We start from the raw sequence: 17895 nt of genomic DNA on the forward strand, positions 1-17895 counted from the left end.
ATTGACCGAAATTGTAACATCAACACGTTGGCGTTACACTTTCCATCCAATGACAGCGCTTTCCTTCAAGGTGCGCACCAACGCTTCCCAGCCGCCGGCGGTAACTTGACGCCTTCCATCCAATGGGAGGCGGGAACTGGTGGCTCACGTGACAGAGCCCGAACTCTGGGTGACAGACGAAAGGCTTATCTGGAGGGATGGTGTAATTTAAGTAAGACGGATGGACTTCGATGTTTCCACCCGTCAATTTTCAGCCGCTGTTAATAGGAGTTGCACCATGTGCGGGACTCGCTTCGTTGTCGAGAGTCATTCTGCCCAGTGGGACTGGCGCGTGTATGCATGAGGAAGCGGGATCGGACAGTAGTACGAACGAGAGAGAGTGGGAAGCAAGCACGCATATATACACACACAGTTCGTGCTGACCTCACCGAAAGCTGGCGGACCGTTTGCTTTGAGGCTCTTCTTGAACCGCGTTGAACACTGATGCAACGCATCGCTGCTCATTCCTCCTTTAACATAGACTCGCTGATATCTCCGCCTGCAGTGAACGCGTCGCCAAATGCACCGTTCCCCGTGTTTTACAATGGCTACCTGTTCCTACCCAGGTCCGAACTTTATTCGGGTTTCTCTTTTCCTCAGTCGATGTCACCTTTCGGTGCTCCTTCACACGAAATGTTTGCCGGCCAGCCGTCAACTGCGACGGCCGTTTCTCAGTCAGGATATGCGGCCACTTTCGGTGCTGTGATTTCAGCGTCTTCCGGTTTTCCTCTCGCTAGTTTGGCAGCTTCGGGACTGCTGGCGAACGCCAATAGGACTGCTTTGAGAAATCCACCTTCTCCGGACGACAGTGACAGCTCAGGATTCCCCCACTACTTCCATCCTTCTTTAACATCGGACTTTTTACAGACGGTGTCGACTGCGGGGATAACCCATGGAATAAACGGTGAGTAAAATTGTTTCTCAAATCTTGTGAGAAAGAAAAAAATAATCATTTCCAACTAGAATCAAGTGGAAGTAACTTACTGCTTCTTACTCGAAGTGGTTTGTATGTGATTAAATGATGCATAAAGTAGTTTTTTTTTTAAATCTATAATTCGATATCCTGACATTGACTGCTATAAATTTACTGACCTTTCGCAAACACAACGAAAACTTTCAAATTACTAGAAGTGAAATAGTATACAACGAAGATACCGAAACTATGTGAGATATTCTGCTCCGGGCAATTTTCCCTTTCCAAGAAAGTGAAATAAATTTCTAGTAAATCTTTAGTATCAAGAGTAAATTTTTTATCAAGAGTAAAGATTTCGAGTAAATCTTTAGCAATTATTTGTGATATACGTCCGCTTCCATTCCACGCAGATTTTCTTAATTACTTCACGAGCAAAAATCGATTATAGCCCATTTTTTGAATGTGACAAGAAGACAAGAATATAAAGTTATGATATTTGCATATTCTCCACTTCACTGTGTCGCATATTCACATCTGCTATGCGTCATAAACACTGTTATATGTATTCTGCTGGTATTTCCTTCTGTTGATAAATTTAATTCCAAAGTATTACGCATATGTTTCGTTTAATTCCAACAATCGATCGTAGAAGATAAAAAACATAGTTTTTATATATTTGGTTTTCACTATGAATAACAGTTATAACAAGATAGATTTTGATGGAAGTGAAATTTTAAAAAAAATTGTAGAAGGGTAACAGCTGAGTACGCTACAGTTCACCAAAAATCAAAAACGAATCCTAAAATCGATCAATGGGAATTTATAAAATATTATTGTTATAATGTATAATGTTCATTATAAATAATGGAAATTATAAATTATTCGCTTTCGATGAGCCCTTTAAGATTTTCTGGAGCATTCGCTTAAACTTCTGATTCTCCTCATTGTGAAGGTTTGATTTGACGGTTGTTATATCTTTGCGTGAACCACTTTTCTCTCGTCCTTAAAACCACTTTCAGATCGCAGGTTATGAGCAGTTCTATGCTAAAATACTGAACAATCAGCACGTGTGTGAATATTACATCTTTTTCTACTACGCGTTATTCCCGCTTCCCATGCAGGGTCCGCGTGTTACTTTTAGATGCGACTTCTTGTTAGTACTACTCCCAACCGACCCGTCGCCTGGTCTGCCGCTGGGGAGATACATAAATTGCATTAATTAAAATATAATTCATGTAATATTTAAATAAAATTAAACATTTTCTTTTATTTTTAAATGAAGATAAATATTGCTTTCGTTTACAAATTTAATTAATGTAGAATTCTAAAGAAAAATATTGCAATTTAATGACCGTTTTTTAATAATGATTAAACAGAGGAGGACATGAAAGTTAAGACAACTTTTGCACTGGGACCATTTGAAAGTCTGGGAACTACTAAATTCCGGGAAGATGATGCGATTTGTTTTCAAAAGAAGATGCGTTGAAAACAACAACAACGCAACAACGGTGCATGAATTTAAGAAATAAGGTTTAAAATAGTTTGTCATTTTAGACTGTTTTCCCAATTTAGGCAAGCTGGTTTTATTGTAAAATGATCGTGTGAGGAATGAATTATGTAAAGTCAAACAACATTTAATGAATACCATTTATTTCTGCGATTATCATGTCATGACAGACTCCCATTCTCCGCTACAGAATCCATTACATTATTTGTTTTCTTACACAAGTACTTTATAGCCGTAACGTGACTTGTGCATACAGTTTTTTTTTTTTTTGGGGGGGGGGACTATAACACATAGGTTTCTTCTCAATATGTACATATTTAAAAAAAAAAGTTATTCGGCGACTGTCGAGACACCTATTCGAATCCTCTCAAGCAAGCATAAATCGTTGCTAATCATAAAGAAATAGCTTATAGTGCAAGTGCGTACCTTTCCTGGCCAAGTGGTTATGATATCCGCTCGCCCACCAACATGCTGCAATTCCAATATCCCATGGAAATGATGGATGTTTGTGATCATCTTTAGGTGGAAGATTAATTTCATCGCGATTTGCCTCCGATGAAGGCAAATATTCCACTTATCCAGATCCACAGCCGATATCTTATCAGCAATGGTGTGGAGAAACGTGTGCTGTTGCCCTTCACATTTTCAGGGCTTTCGATCGTGTTTGGCATCAAGGCCTGCTTTGGAAAGTGCCTATGTCCGGTTTGCATGCCACTCTTTGTAGCAACCAGAAAAAGCTAGCTGGATAGCTAGCTTTTTTCTGGTTGTTCACCGAGTGTCATAGTGACAGAAGCCTCTCTTTGAGCTTCGCCACCAATTCAGGAGTACCTCAGGGCTCCTTTTTCTCACCTATATATAAATGAGCTACTTTGAATCACTACAAATCCTATCCATAACTTTGCCGACGACACTTTTGACACTCTTCACTCATCCCACTTCTATGACAAATCATGTAATTCTCAGACATCCTTTACAACAAGGTTATCTGCAACCAGTGCCTTAAACATTGATCTCCATACCATCCTTCAGTGGGTAAGGATAACTTAGTTTTGCCTTTTCTCTCACAAAAGGGATTGCAGTCCACCTTCCCTCATCCTCAGTGATACATCATCAGATAGGAAGAACTCTCTCCTTGGAATGACATTACCTCTAAATTCTCTTGGCACGAACACATCGCATTAACAGCTTCCTCAGCTTTTAAAAAAAAAACATTCTTTTCTACTCAAGAAGATATTTTACGCCCATCCAGGCGGAAAATAGCTTCTAACCCTGTATAAATCCGAAATCTGTCCAACCTTAGAATACTGTACGCACACACATATAAGGTGCACCTAAAGCCTCCTTAATAATTCTTGATTCTGTCCAGAAGAGAGCAATTGGACTCATAGATGACCCTTTCTTCACAGGCTTTCTTCAACCTCTACCTCACAGATACAATGTTTCAGCTCTGTGACTCTTTTACAGGTACTTTCATGGTCACTGCTCCAGTGAAGTGGCGAACGTCATTCCTCCACTCTGTTAGGCCTGTTAAAACAAGAGCAGCTGTTATCCAACATCCCTTTACAGTACAACTGCAAACTCATCGAATCTGCTTCTCCTCTTCCTCATTTATTCCAACTACTTCTGTCCTTTGAATCAGCCTTTCCCATGATGTGTTTCCGGACAATTTCAACCTATAGCTCTTTAAGAAGAATATCAAGAGATTTCTTCTTTGTCAAACCTCATCTGCATCTCACACACGGCACTGATGTGTACTATAGGTTCTTATACCTCTCGTGTATGGGATAAATATTATATATAAGTTAGGGGGGAATTTGAGCCAATCCACTGTGCGAATGTACCATAGAATTAAAAAATCTTTCATAGTTGGGAGCCACATAAAAAAAAAAGACTAATATTTCGAAAATAACCTTGAATAAACGAAACTGAAAATGCATAACATAATTTCAACAATGTTAGATGAAACTAATCTGCTGAAATTGAAATTCGTGAATGAATATATATATATATATATATATATATATAGGCGTAAGTATGATTCAAAAATAAAAATTCTTAACAAATATTATTACCCTATTGGAAAGCCATTAACTTTCCAAATGGGATTATGTCACGCAGTAACGGCGTGACATAATCCCTCCCATATCATGATGGTTACACTATCATGATATGGGACAGAAATTGGATAGAAATCTTCATCACATGTTTTTTAGCTATTCAGACTAATATTTTTGTTTTTTTAATTTTACACGATTTCAAACTACAATTAAATTATTATCAAAATCTTTTAAATGGTCTTACACGGAAGTTTTATGCTTTTACTTTTAAGTGAGGATGACTAGGCGAGATCAGTGAAGCAGAGGTTTGTGTGTGTGTGTGTGTGTGTGTGTGTGTGTGTGTGTGTGTGTGTGTGTGTGTGTGTGTGTGTGTGTGTGTGTGTGTGTGTGTGTGTGTGTGTGTGTGTGTGTGTGTGTGTGTGTGTGTGTGTGTGTGTGTGTGTGTGTGTGTGTGTGTGATGAAAACATCATCTATAAGATATCTGATGAATTTCTAATGTGAATTCCGATAAGCTATAGAAATATGTTTAAAAGCAAAAATGCGGCTAAATATCTGCTGCATTTTTTCAAACAGAATTTACATTATAAATGAAAACAGTAAATGCACACCAAAAATCCATACAAAAATATCTGAAGCCGCTAAAACTGTGAGGGGTGGAGAGTAAGGGAACTAGAGAACAAAAGTATTATGGGGTAAATTTCAACATTGAATAAGAATTTTAAGAATAAACCACCTTACAAAAAACAACGCTAAACACGCGATGCCAACCGTTATCCTCTTTCTCTTGGACTTCGTTCGGGTAGAAAAGCCTAGGTTCGATTCCTGTCAAAGATATGAAAGTACCTAACAGAAAGTGTTCAAAATGACTTTCGCTTCAGCCACACATCCATTACGACATCCCACAGGTTTTTCATCTGAAGGTAAGTTAGTCAGTCTCACTAGCTGCGGATCGGGTTTCTTCATCCCAGAAAAACCGCCGAGAAGAGTGTACATCATTTATAGGTATAATACACTAGCTTCATATCCTCATCTTTTTCGGCCATAATTTCGAAACAACGAGAACCAATCTTGGACTAGAATATAAAGAGAACGACATCTGAAAGATACATAAATAGTCTAAATCGAAATGTCTTAGAAAATGAAGTGATTTGTTCCACACTTTCACGGATGTATTGCAACCAGAAAGAAACGAATATATTCCCATCTCTTAGGTTTAGTGGGGGGGGGGAGTCCTAAACAAATCTGATAGACATTAATCTTACCTAAGAAATCTATGTAGGATAAGTATTTTTATCGAGATTCAAAGAATCTAAACATGTTTTAAAAGACTCCAATCATTTAGATTCTTTTGCTATTTGGGTTGTTTACCTATATAAGAAAAACATTGCTTTTCCCGAAAACTAAAACGCTTTCCCTTTTCTTCTAGAAGTTAATTTATAAACGTTTCGTGGCTTGATATCAGTGATGGACTTAAGTTTTGAAGGGCAGATGCTCTTCTAGTAAGATTTCCCAATAAAATGTGGAAAATTTCAAGCCTACTCATGTGTGCCATTTGGATGCTACATGTGTGTACATGATTATATAATTATTATTAATTTTGAATCAATGTGAAGATAGCTGAAACAAAATTTTACAACCATAGCTAGTGGAAAAACAAACCCCGAAATAAAATATTTCATAAAATTGCCTTCAAAGTAGGAACTGGACAACCGACTGTTCATTATTTGTTTATGGATACCATATTCTCTCTCTCTTTCTCTTTCTCTCTCTCTCTTTTTCTCTCTCTCTTTCTCTCTCTCTCTTTTTCTTTCTCTCTCTCTCTCTCTCTCTTTCTCTTTCTCTTTCTCTCTCTCTCTCTCTCTCTCTTTTTTCTCTCTCTTTCTCTCTCTCTCTTTTTCTTTCTCTCTCTCTCTCTCTCTCTTTCTCTCTCTCTCTCTCTCTCTCTGGTTCATGGTTTCTTATGTATCTGGAAGAAAACTGCATTTCTAATTTTGATGTTACCAATGCATTCTGCTGGATTAATGGTTAAGATGTAAATAACCAAGCAAAAGAAAAAAATGTAATTTTAATAATTATGGCAACTTAATAATAACGATCGTGTCGAACAACTTTCTGGACTTGACTAAAGAACAATTCGCATCTCACCGACTTTCTTCTCTTTTTCCTGATTGCAAAGTTCCGAAAAGAAAAGGAAAACATTCGAGTAAAGAGAATAATTTCATCACAGTAAAACAGACGAAGTGCATACTACTACAGTTCAACTAATGCAACATTCAACTGGGAATAATTTTATTCAGAACGATGCGATGATTGTTTATGGTCTGCTAGTATGAAATTTATCACTTGAGTAGTAGAGGAAAGAGATACATTTTTATGCTGATGAATTTTTATTAAGATACATTAGCAATTCAAAAAAACAACTTATAGTTTCCTTATAAGCAGAATTGAAATATTGACCAGAAGAAATACTTTGGAGCATGAAAAAGATTCTCGAGAAAAGAGAATCAAAGTTTTGCTTGATTCTCTGGAGTACAAATTTAAATATTACACAAGATTTAATGAATGGGAGACATTGTTGAATTCAGCTCGAAGGAGGCAATGCCATGATAGAACAATGCCGTCAGAATCTTACAGTTGAGCTAATTAACGACGCTTAGCTAATTAACGACGCTTAGCTAATTAAAGACTTAGGTGCTAAAAATGTTTTAAAAGATTTATGAAGACAATCAGCAATCAGCTTTCATAAACCTGATTTCTGTTTATGTTTATGAAAGCAATCAGCTTTCATAAACCTGATTTCTGATAGGACAAGGCTGTTAATCTATGTTAATCTATCCGGGTAGTTAGCAATGTCAGATACATACCTATATTTTAAGAACAGTTTGCCTATCCGCGACAGAGAAATAAAGGTTACTAGTAGTAAAAATATCGACAGCACAGTGTAATATAAACCAAACATAGCATTGGTTGATAAAGGCATATCTAGTGACGAAATCTCACATAGGTTACTGCAGCTGACGAAACGAGGCAGCTACAGAGAAGCTTACCTTCATTTGGAAACTCGTGAACTTTTAAACATTCGCTTAAAAAACAAATTTAAGAAAAATTCAGAGAATGCCATTCCACGCAATTCTCGTTCCTATGAGAGTAAAAAATTTTGGCAGAGTTGGAAATGCATATTAATTAGATAATAGTGGACATTTATTAAAGAGATAGAATAGAAAATCATTCTTCTTAATAGACAAGGAAAAATAGTTTTTTTTTTGTAATGTATCTAAACATTAAAGACAAATTGAGAATTCATGAAGTATACGCTTTGTAATTGTAGTCGTACTTGATTATAATGTATGTCAGTGCAATATGATCTCCCGTGTATCATAATTTGTTACAGAAATTACACATGAAAAGCTAAAAACTTAGTTTTTCGTATTACCGCTGGTTTTGAGGAAAGTGGTGGAATTATTGATATCAGTTCAATTGAAAGTAACCATAGACGTACTTTAAAAAGGAGGGGATAGAACAGAAACTACGTTGGTTGGAATTACGGTCGGAGCGAATAAAGTTATGAGATCCTAATGCCTGTTAATTGTGCATACTCTCCAGTCTACCTGTCTCTTCGGAGACATGAAATCGAAGTTTCCCAGGGGGGGAAAACTCTCCCGATTCTGCATGAGAGCGGCCAAATGGTCTTCTGGGGGAATTCTTATAGCGATACCTCGCGACAGAAAATAGTTGCGTGTGAATTTACAGAGAAATCTAGTGATACAAGGATAACCAATCGACTACTCACTAATAAACAGCATCTGAGAAGTTAAATAAGTTTTCCATGGTTCATTATTACCTGAACAACTTCATGAACAACATGATCAACCTGAACAACAAATTTATAAATTTGGAAACAGTTACTTAGGTAAGAACTAAGACTGAAACTGAAGAAAACGACAAACTCTTTGTGTTAGAGACATAGAAGCAATTTAGTATATTTTTCGAAGTTGATTTAGTATATCCTGTTGTTGTCTTTTTCAGGTGATTTGGTTTTGAAGCAAACTTTGTTTATTTTTATGAAGATACTATGAAAAATGTTTACGTTCCTTGTGTGTACACTCTGCTAGTTCTTAGTTTGTGGTTTTTAAGGAATTGCTATCAAAATAATAAGTACTGCATTTTTAAAACAATGTATGCGCATTTTTTTAAAACAATGATAAAAAAAAGTTACACTTCAAAAATTATAATTTAGTCATTTCAGTTAATTTTAGAAAAGTAAAAATTAAATTATGCAATAAGAAAAGCAACTGAGGTTCAATTGTTTCTCGATTGTTCAGTTGAGGTTCAATGTTATAATTGGAAGATAGCCAGTAGGCACTCGTCCAGTTTCTGTGCCAGCTGGTTATTATGGTACGAATATGACATAAGAAACGTGTATCTCACATAGGTTATTGCCTTTTCAGATGTTTTATAATTTCCTGGAAATCATAGTGGCATCATAGCACGGTTTCTGGCATTATCATAACTCAATAAATACTATGACAATATTCCACAATATACAAAAAATGACAATATGGGAAATAAAATGGGAAATAAAAGTGAATTTACTCAGATTTGAGTTGGGCAATGCCTATTAGCTTTTTTTTATTACTCAGGCTGTTTGTTTAGGGATATTAATTGCACTTATTCAAATGCAGTTAATATTCCAAAACATTTGCAGAATCATTGTAATTTTGGCAGTTTCTTTTGTTGTTCCTTCTTCCAATAATGATAATAATTAGTAAACGCCATCCTGTGTTTATGCCCAAATGTTGCTTAAAACAACTCTCGTCCTAGGAAGCATACATTCTGTGTTTAATGACTGTTGCATAAAGTCTGGGAAATAAGCGAGCAAATTTAGAAATAAAATCACATTCTACTATTTCTTTACAAAAATCATCGCTGGTTACTTATCTGTGATTAACTAATAGCTGATCAGTCAACATTCTCTGGTGGATTTATAGTGTCCTGCGTTGCTTTTATTCGTCTGCGAATACATTTGTAACTGTCCAAAATCTCTAAAGGCTAGTCTTCAGGACATGTCATATTTTGTGGAAGATGAATAGTGGAATATTTTTAATGTTCAGAACTGTCATAACAAACAGATAAGAGGTCACCTTGATGCGTGTCTGTAGATGCAAATGTGATTAAATCTGGTCCAGACGGAAATGCACCCTTTATCGAAGAGCATCCTGTAGAGTATTATTCTCTCTCTCTCTCTCTCTCTCTCTCTCTCTCTCTCTTCTCTCTCTCTCTCTCTCTCTCTCTCTCTCTCGTTTCCCGTTGGAAATTTACCAAAGTGTATTCAATATTCCAAAGACATAAACCTGCACAATTATGTTACGTCCGTGAGGTTCAATTTAAGCACTGCTTCCAGCTAAATATCACACCCCTAAGTCATTATCCATACTACATTTCTCAAGGAGAGGCGTCCTTGTTGTGACTCATAATTTACTTGAGTCTAGAATGCCTATTGTTTGTTTGTTTGCAGGTGTGATGTCAGACAACTTTATGAAAACCAAGAATCAAAACAGAAATCATAAAAATGTATTTATGAATGTTCGCATTCGTATTCTATACTTACCGCCGTATTCACCTTGTGAAGGATTTCGTGATAACCTCAGGGACAAAAAAAAAGCTAACAATGTAGAAACAAGAAAACATGCAGTTTGTTTGCTTGTTTGTTGCGTTCATAACATTAGCAAGACATGCCTTGATGTGCATAACAAAAATATGAAAAAATAGACTCGAATTTGTTTAACTGATGGAACACATAACGATTACATGTCTTTTAAGGGATCATAAGCACAGTTCGATAGTAGTGCCACCTAGGAGCAAGTGTTGTCTGATTGTGAAATCACGTCCTCATTTTGTTTCTCACAAAACAGACATAATAATGGGAAAATTTCTCGTTACTTTATTGTGCATTTGTCAAAACACCGTTCTCTCTCTCTCTCTCTCTCTCTCTCTCTCTCTAAGCTGATAATATACCTAAATTGAAATAATTTCTCAAATAACCTGCACAATTCGTCCTCTGGCTTTTAGACTAGATATTCGAGACTGCTTTCATGGTGCACACAATACAGTAACTGCTGAATTCAGAAATGCCCTCATTATGCGTGTATCCGATAGACGAAGACTCTGAGTATGTGCTATTATATCAGAGTGTTTAATGCCCCGAATTGTTCCGTTAAGACATACTAAATCGATTATCAGACTGAAGATTTAGTTTCTGTCACATCATAAATTCTCTATTTTTTTTCAGTGGGCTGCTAGCTAAAAAAATCTTTCTCAGACATTCGATCTACAAAAGATTGAAACCTACAATTATTTTGTTGTTGAATCAAAATAACTTTCCGAAGAGGGGAACGCTCTCCAGTAAGCAAAGCAACAGTCGTGTTAGACCGCTACTGTTTTTCTTATTGGACTTTTAGTTACTTTTATTAAGGAGAGAGAGAGAGAGAGGTTTCGACGTAGTCTCTCAGCGGAAAAGTGGAGTCACTACCTGTGGGCAAGGTCAGGAACATGGTGATTAGCATAATATACACCATGGGTGTCCAACCTTTTGGCCTGCCTGGACCACATTGAATGAAGAGGAATTTTCTTGAGCCGCATATAAAATGTATAATATAGTTAATGGATATAAGTAACAAAACTTCCTTCGTTTTGTTTCAGTTTTTTTTATTATAATATTAAAAAAAAAGAGGGCAGCATAAACACAAAACTAGTGGGATATTTGGCCTTGTTTACGTGAAATCAATGTCTGGTTCGATGGAAGCGGTTGCAATTCGTTGTGAGATCTTAAGGTTCTCGTCAGAAATTTTTGATCAAACTTTACTCTTCGTATGCTTCATTCTTGAAAATACTTGTTCACAAATGTACGTACTACCAAAAAGTGATGACACGAATAAAGCGTGATTGTAAAGCGAAGGATACTTTTCTCTGGGAAGGTAGGTCTTACAAAAATCTAGCAAAGGGACATGATCAAATTTTTCTTTCAGTTCAATATCTGATTGCAACTCTATACATTCCATTTGAAAATTCGAAGGTAATGTATTTATGTCGAAGGAAAATGGAGTCACAAATATTTCAAGATTTCAGAAAAAAATCATATTTTTTTCTGAAATCTTGAAACCTATTCTCAAATTCCTGTGTCAAAACGGAAAGAAAGACAGCATATTTTTCGCATCACATCATGTTAAAAGTATAAGGATCTTATGGGGCCGCATTACTAACAGTCCAGAGTCGCACACGCCACGGGTTGGACACCCTGATGTACCCCTTTCCTTTCATTCAGAGTATTTTTCTAGTGTATGTGTGTGTGTGTGTGTCATGAGAACACAAGCAAAATATCCTAAAAAATTAAGGTAAAGAAAACCAATGACATCTGACCGATCGCGGACCATCAAAACTTGTAAGTACCAACTGCGATGATCATAGTAATAAGAATAACAATGATATGAAAATATGCTAAACAGGCAAATTAATCTTTTGATTTTAACTTATTTTTTTGCGCGTTGCCTTTCAACTTCTTGATTACTACATAAATTTTTATGGCCACCTTGGGATATTATCTTCGTCGATGTTTTAATCTATAGGTACACTGGGCAGTTGTAGGAGCCTCGTTCTCCTAAGACTGATGGAACACAAAACGATTACAGGTCTTTTAAGGGGATAATAAGCACAGTTCGATAGTAGTGATACGTAGGAGTGCGCGTATAGATGCGAGCAATGAACACTCGTTCAATATTGTTAATAAGCAAATTACGAAATATACATACAACATAGCAATGATAGTGAGCTCAGGATATTAAAATATGTTGCTTAATGATTGTTAATTAGTAAAGAAAAGGCAATGAGATCAATGTGATATTACGTTTCTATTCACTGAATGCGAATAAAATATGTGGGAGCAATAATCGAACTCCTGGGCTAATTCCATTGGGTGCGTTATTTGCGTAGTGAAATTACTAACGTCAGTTACTCAGTGAAAAATGCATTTTGTTCTTCATGTAATTGTCTGCTTAATAAAAATTGAAATTTCTTGATAGTTTTCCCTTATTGTCTTAAATATTAAGTTTAATAAATATGTTATAGAGTTGTTTCATACAGACGGAGACACACAAACATAATGAAAGATATAAGTGCCATTCGCAAGCCAATGAGCCTATAAAAACTCAAAAGTCGTATGATGACGTAACCGTTTTAATTCACAAGCAGGTGAACAAGGCATCTTAGAAATTATCGACTATGTCACGCGTGATTTTTCGGCACTGAAATGTAGAAAGACTTCTAATGTATGTATAATGTAATATCATATATGTATTACATTATACGTACTAATATCATTTCATATTAATATGATATGATATTACATATCAATCATATTACTATAAAGTAATACATTACAAGATATTGTTACATTATTTGCACTGAATTTTATTTCAGTTTTATGTTTGAATGCCATGGGAATTCAAATATCCACAAAAGGTTGGAAAGCTGTATTGTTCTGTTCTTCTTCTTCTTCTCTGGCAACCATATACGGAACGTCTTCAGATATGGAAAACAATAATAAGGAATGAAGAGTAATTTGTGCAAATTATTAAGTTCTACGTTTATAATAACGTATATCAAGACCGACTGATCTATTTTAGGAAGAACATTTCCTTTCGGCCGGAATAAACGCACCATGGAAATTAAATTCCTTTGTAAACTTATGGTGAGTGAAACCTTTTAGTTGTACAGGAATTGTGGGATTTGAACTTTGTCGATGGTTTTTGCGACTTTCTTTCAAGAGGTATGTGTAGAGAGTGGGGAATTAGGAAGAAGTAACTAAGATGATGAAGCCAAGGCCATTCCGTGACATATATCTCATGTCCTACGTCCCCGCACCCGAGTTTACTGGGAAGGGACTTCTTTAAGAGAATTTCATTCAGCTTGGAACTAAACTTTCTTGTAGAGAAACCATGCACTTTCTTAGAATAAAATACGGACTTCAGCTTCAGAAATAAACACTTTATGGGAATATTTCAATAATGCACCATTGCAAAGTTTTTTTGTGTTTTTTTTTGCAAAGCATATTTCCATATTTCCAAATCTCGCATCCAGGATACTCAGAAATACCTGCATTCACATAATGCATATCGCGACGTCTGATACAAACGTTATAAAATCAGACTGTGCTTTTTTAAAAGTACATAAACTTTTATAAATATGAACAGTTTATAAAATTTTCTAAAATTATTAAGAATATTTACGTGTAATGAGTGCCCCGAGGCGGGTGGATATGATTAAATATATAATCAGTTTGAGTAAAATATATTTCGATATAGGACTGTCCCATATGTGCGTGTGTGCGTGTGTGTGTGTGTGTGTCTAGACTGCCAGTTTGCCAACAAAAATTGCTCTTTTATGGAAAAAAGAGTAAGTTGGTGTTAAGAAATCGTTTTTGTTTGAAATGGTGAAGTTAAAAGGGCTTAATTTTTATTCTTTTATAAATAAAGCTTGCAAGTTGAATAGTTGACGTTTTGTTGTTAGAAGTAAGTTCGAAAATGAGTTTTTGAGTTACTGTATGAAGAAGCGAATCAGTAATTAAATATCATCTGGGTGGCATTTAATTGGAAGGGATGAATTTCATTGGGAGGTGTGAAACCACCGTCCAGCGTTATTGGGGGTCCTGAAGTGGCTTGAAAAAAGTTTTTTGTTTGGTTTCCAGAACAGTCTTTCCGAACTATGTAAAAATAAATTTAAAAATGCAAAAATATAGTATTATGCAGCAAGCTGTAAGCCTATAGTATTAAAGAATACATTTAATACTATAGGCTTACAGCCTTTCATGGGTGACAGTCACATAAAAATGCGTAATTCGTTTATTACTTCGTTAAATCAGGAGCAAATATAATTCGAGCAATAAGTTCCACTAAAACTAATCAGATATATTAAAAGAGAATTGCTGTTTCTCGAAAGAAATAACATTTCTTCGATGACTTTCTGCGCCTTGTAAATGTTTTAGTCAATAATGTTTCGATTTTACTTTAGGCGGTTGGACAAACACTACTTTTTAAAATATTGATCAGAGAATATTTATATGAAAACACACAAAATATGCCACAAGAATACATGGCGAGATCAACTTCAAAGAATAGTAACTCTTATTGATCTACATCTACAACTACAGGTATTCTTAGTGTGTCTTTAAAAGATCATGATACAATTGTTTTTTTCAAAACACTTAATTTAATGAATCTTAATTGTCCTCGGTTGTATAACGAGGTTTTTGTTATATTAGACAGCGCAGTTTATTTATTTGGTGTTCGATATCTACCGTGTATTTATTTATCAGTGTACAAGTATTTGAAGCGTTTTCCCCCATACCATGAAATCCACTTTATACATTTTTATAAACTCTTCATTAGGCAAATTCTTCTTCTTTTATGAGCTTTATTTCTCCCAATTACTCGATTCTGATCTGGTTAGCCGTGTGGACGTTGTTGCTGCTTCTAACTACTAGCTGTAGATTTGAATCCACCATTACGGTTGTTTGTGAATGTGTTCAGATGGCTGTTGATTTCTCCTCGTCCGTTTGAGCATCAGTCTGGGTTTTTTTTTTTTTTTTTTTTTCCCCTTTCGGAGTTGATCGGCTTGAAAGAATATTGTCTTCTGTCTCTAGAGCGAATTTCGAGATTATTCAACTCTTAACCTTTTCTTTGGGATTTACGATGACTCATATATGTACATATTCATGACCGTTCATGCGTATATATGTAAAAAGTCCTTTTTAAAAAAAAAATGTTCAAGTAAATAGTCTATGAAAATTTTAAATTTATTATAAAACTTTCGGACATGCTAACTAACGTTGATTTTTTTGTTTACAAGAATAGCACAGATTGAACAATACATTCTTAATGCGATTAGAACCTTTGACAAAATATTCTTAATGAAGACAAGTTCACCTAATAGAGCTGAATTGTCGAGTTTTAGGAAGCACTTTTTATTAAAAGCAAGAGTATCCAAGGCACTACTGAGTCTCTTCTTCGGATCTTAGCAGCGAGAACGAATGATAATAGCGCCATTCACTGAAAATTCATAAAGATCAGAACTCTAGGAATTAATCGTAATGAAGGTTGGACTTTTACTGATCCCCGACCATTTATAGACACCTGTCATTCCAGTGTTGTTAACACTAAAATTTTAAATCGGTCTCGAAACCAAACTACAAAATAACCTTGAAAATATTTCGAAAACGTGATTTTCTACCGAAACTGTGTGTGTGTGTGTGTGTGTGTGTGTGTGTGTGTGTGTGTGTGTGTGTGTGTGTGTGTGTGTGTGTGTGTGTGTGTGTGTGTGTGTGTGTGTGTGTGTGTGTGTGTGTGTGTGTGTGAGAGAGAGAGAGAGAGAGAGAGAGAGAGAGAGAGAGAGAATCTTAACGTGTATTAAATGGCTGTTTTCAAAAGTTTTCAAAATAACCGATATGGCTAAATTGGGGACCCACTAAAATTCATTAAAATCTGTTACAAATAAAAGCATTAGCTACATCAATAAACGTCTAATCAACATTAATATGATTCTAATTTCATGAGTGTTCAACTAGTCGTGCAATTCGAAAGTCAGACAATCAGTGAAGAATATTGAGGAGCAATTTAATAAAAGAGGATTGGAAATGTAAACAAAAGATAATAATGCAGGCGGATTTACGATATCTTAATGAATGTCACGTAATAAACAAAAAACGCAAGCAGGTTACTGAGATATTACGTTCACAGGGGTTGTTAAGATGACTGACGCCATGTTGTAACTGTAATGTGATCGTCACTCACGCAATGACGTTGCTTTTTTCAGTGCAGTGAAAATCGTATTTTTGTCTCCATGTAAATTAGTACTTCCTGTTGTCTGATTTTTCAACAAAAAAAATGAAATGATTCGATACTTTGCTCTTAGTCTTAAATGTTGGAAAGACGTTGAAATTCCGACCTCTATCTGATTCCGACCTAGGTCTGTCTCTCTAGCCAAAGGGATCCTGATTAGGGATCGTTTTAGGGAGAGAGTGTTAGAGAGGATTTCGGATAGACTGGAAAGTGTACAAGATTGGTGGAAACATAATTCAAAAGTAATCCTGAGCTGTGCAATCGAGGTGCTTGGTGAAACATCTGGAAAGATTAGAGAGCAGAAGGAGGTTTGGTGGTGGAATAATGATGTACAAGTGGCAGTGATAGCTAAGAGGAAGGCAAAGCAGAAGTGGGATGAGTCAAGAGTGGAAGAGGACAGAGAGGTGTACAAAGAGAGAAAACAAGAAGCCAAGAGAGTTGTGGCACAGGCGAAGGCCATGGCATATCAAGATCTGTATGATCAATTAGAAACAAAGGAAGGATAGAGAAAAATTTACCAACTAGCGAAATGTAGAAATAAAGCAGCTAAGGACATCTTACATGTGAGGCAGATCAAAGATGCCGAAGAGAGAGTATTATGGAGGGATGTGGACATAAGAAACAGATGGAAAATATACTTTGAGGGACTTTTGAATGAGGAAAATGCAAGGACTCACAGAGGAGATGGGCAGCCTTCTGAGGGGATGGTGCAGAACATCAGTAGAATGGAAGTGACGGAGGCCATGAAGAGGATGAGGAATGGAAAAGCCGTGGGCCCCGACAGAATTCCAGTGGAGGCATGGAAGGCACTGGGGGGAAGAGGGAATTGACCTGCTGTGGGACCTGTTCATGAAAGTTTGCCAACAGGAAAATATACCCGAGGAATGGAGGGAGAGTACTCTTGTTCCCATCTACAAGGGTAAAGGGGATGCACAAGACTGTAAAAATTACAGAGGAATAAAGTTGATGTCCCACACAATGAAGATCCTAGAAAGGGTTCTTGATGGTAGATTGAGGGAGGAGGTGGAGATTGCAAAGGAACAATTTGGCTTCATGTCTGGTAGATCAACAACAGATGCTATCTTTGGGTTACGACAGATGATGGAAAAATATCGAGAGAAACAAAGGGAACTATATCTGGTATTTATTGATCTGGAGAAAGCATACGATAGAGTGCCAAGGCAAGAAGTCTGGAGGTGTCTGAGGGAGAAGAAGGTGCCGGAGAAATATGTCAGGTTGGTGCAAGAAATGTACAGAAATGTGAAGACAAGTGTTCGGACCTGTTTGGGACAGACAGAAAGTTTTCAAGTAACAGTTGGCTTGCATCAAGGGTCAGCATTAAGTCCGTTTCTGTTTAATATTGTGATGGAGGTGGTAACAGAGGAGGTGAGAGAAGATGCACCTTGGACAATGTTGTATGCAGGTGACATCTTGCTGTGTGTAGATTCAAGAGAAGAAGCGGAAACTAAACTGGAAAGATGGAGAAAAGC

The 17895-nt window shown here is 36.3% G+C and overlaps 1 protein-coding gene across 1 annotated transcript in view; it reads left to right on the forward strand.

The window, feature by feature from the left end:
- Positions 1–232: 232 nt before the first annotated feature.
- LOC150110370 (uncharacterized) overlaps positions 233–17895 on the forward strand; it is a 35069-nt gene continuing 17406 nt past the window's right edge. The window contains exon 1 of the mRNA XM_090393325.1: positions 233–943. Within this exon, the coding sequence (XP_090249451.1) occupies positions 484–943 (460 nt within the window). The 5' untranslated portion in view covers positions 233–483. The remainder of the gene's footprint in view (positions 944–17895) is intronic.

The sequence above is a fragment of the Typopeltis vanoorti genome, chromosome 1, assembly GCF_054136105.1.
Source record: "Typopeltis vanoorti isolate ZY-2024b chromosome 1, IOZ_Tvanoo_1.0, whole genome shotgun sequence".
NCBI classification, from domain to species: Eukaryota; Metazoa; Arthropoda; class Arachnida; order Uropygi; family Thelyphonidae; genus Typopeltis; species Typopeltis vanoorti.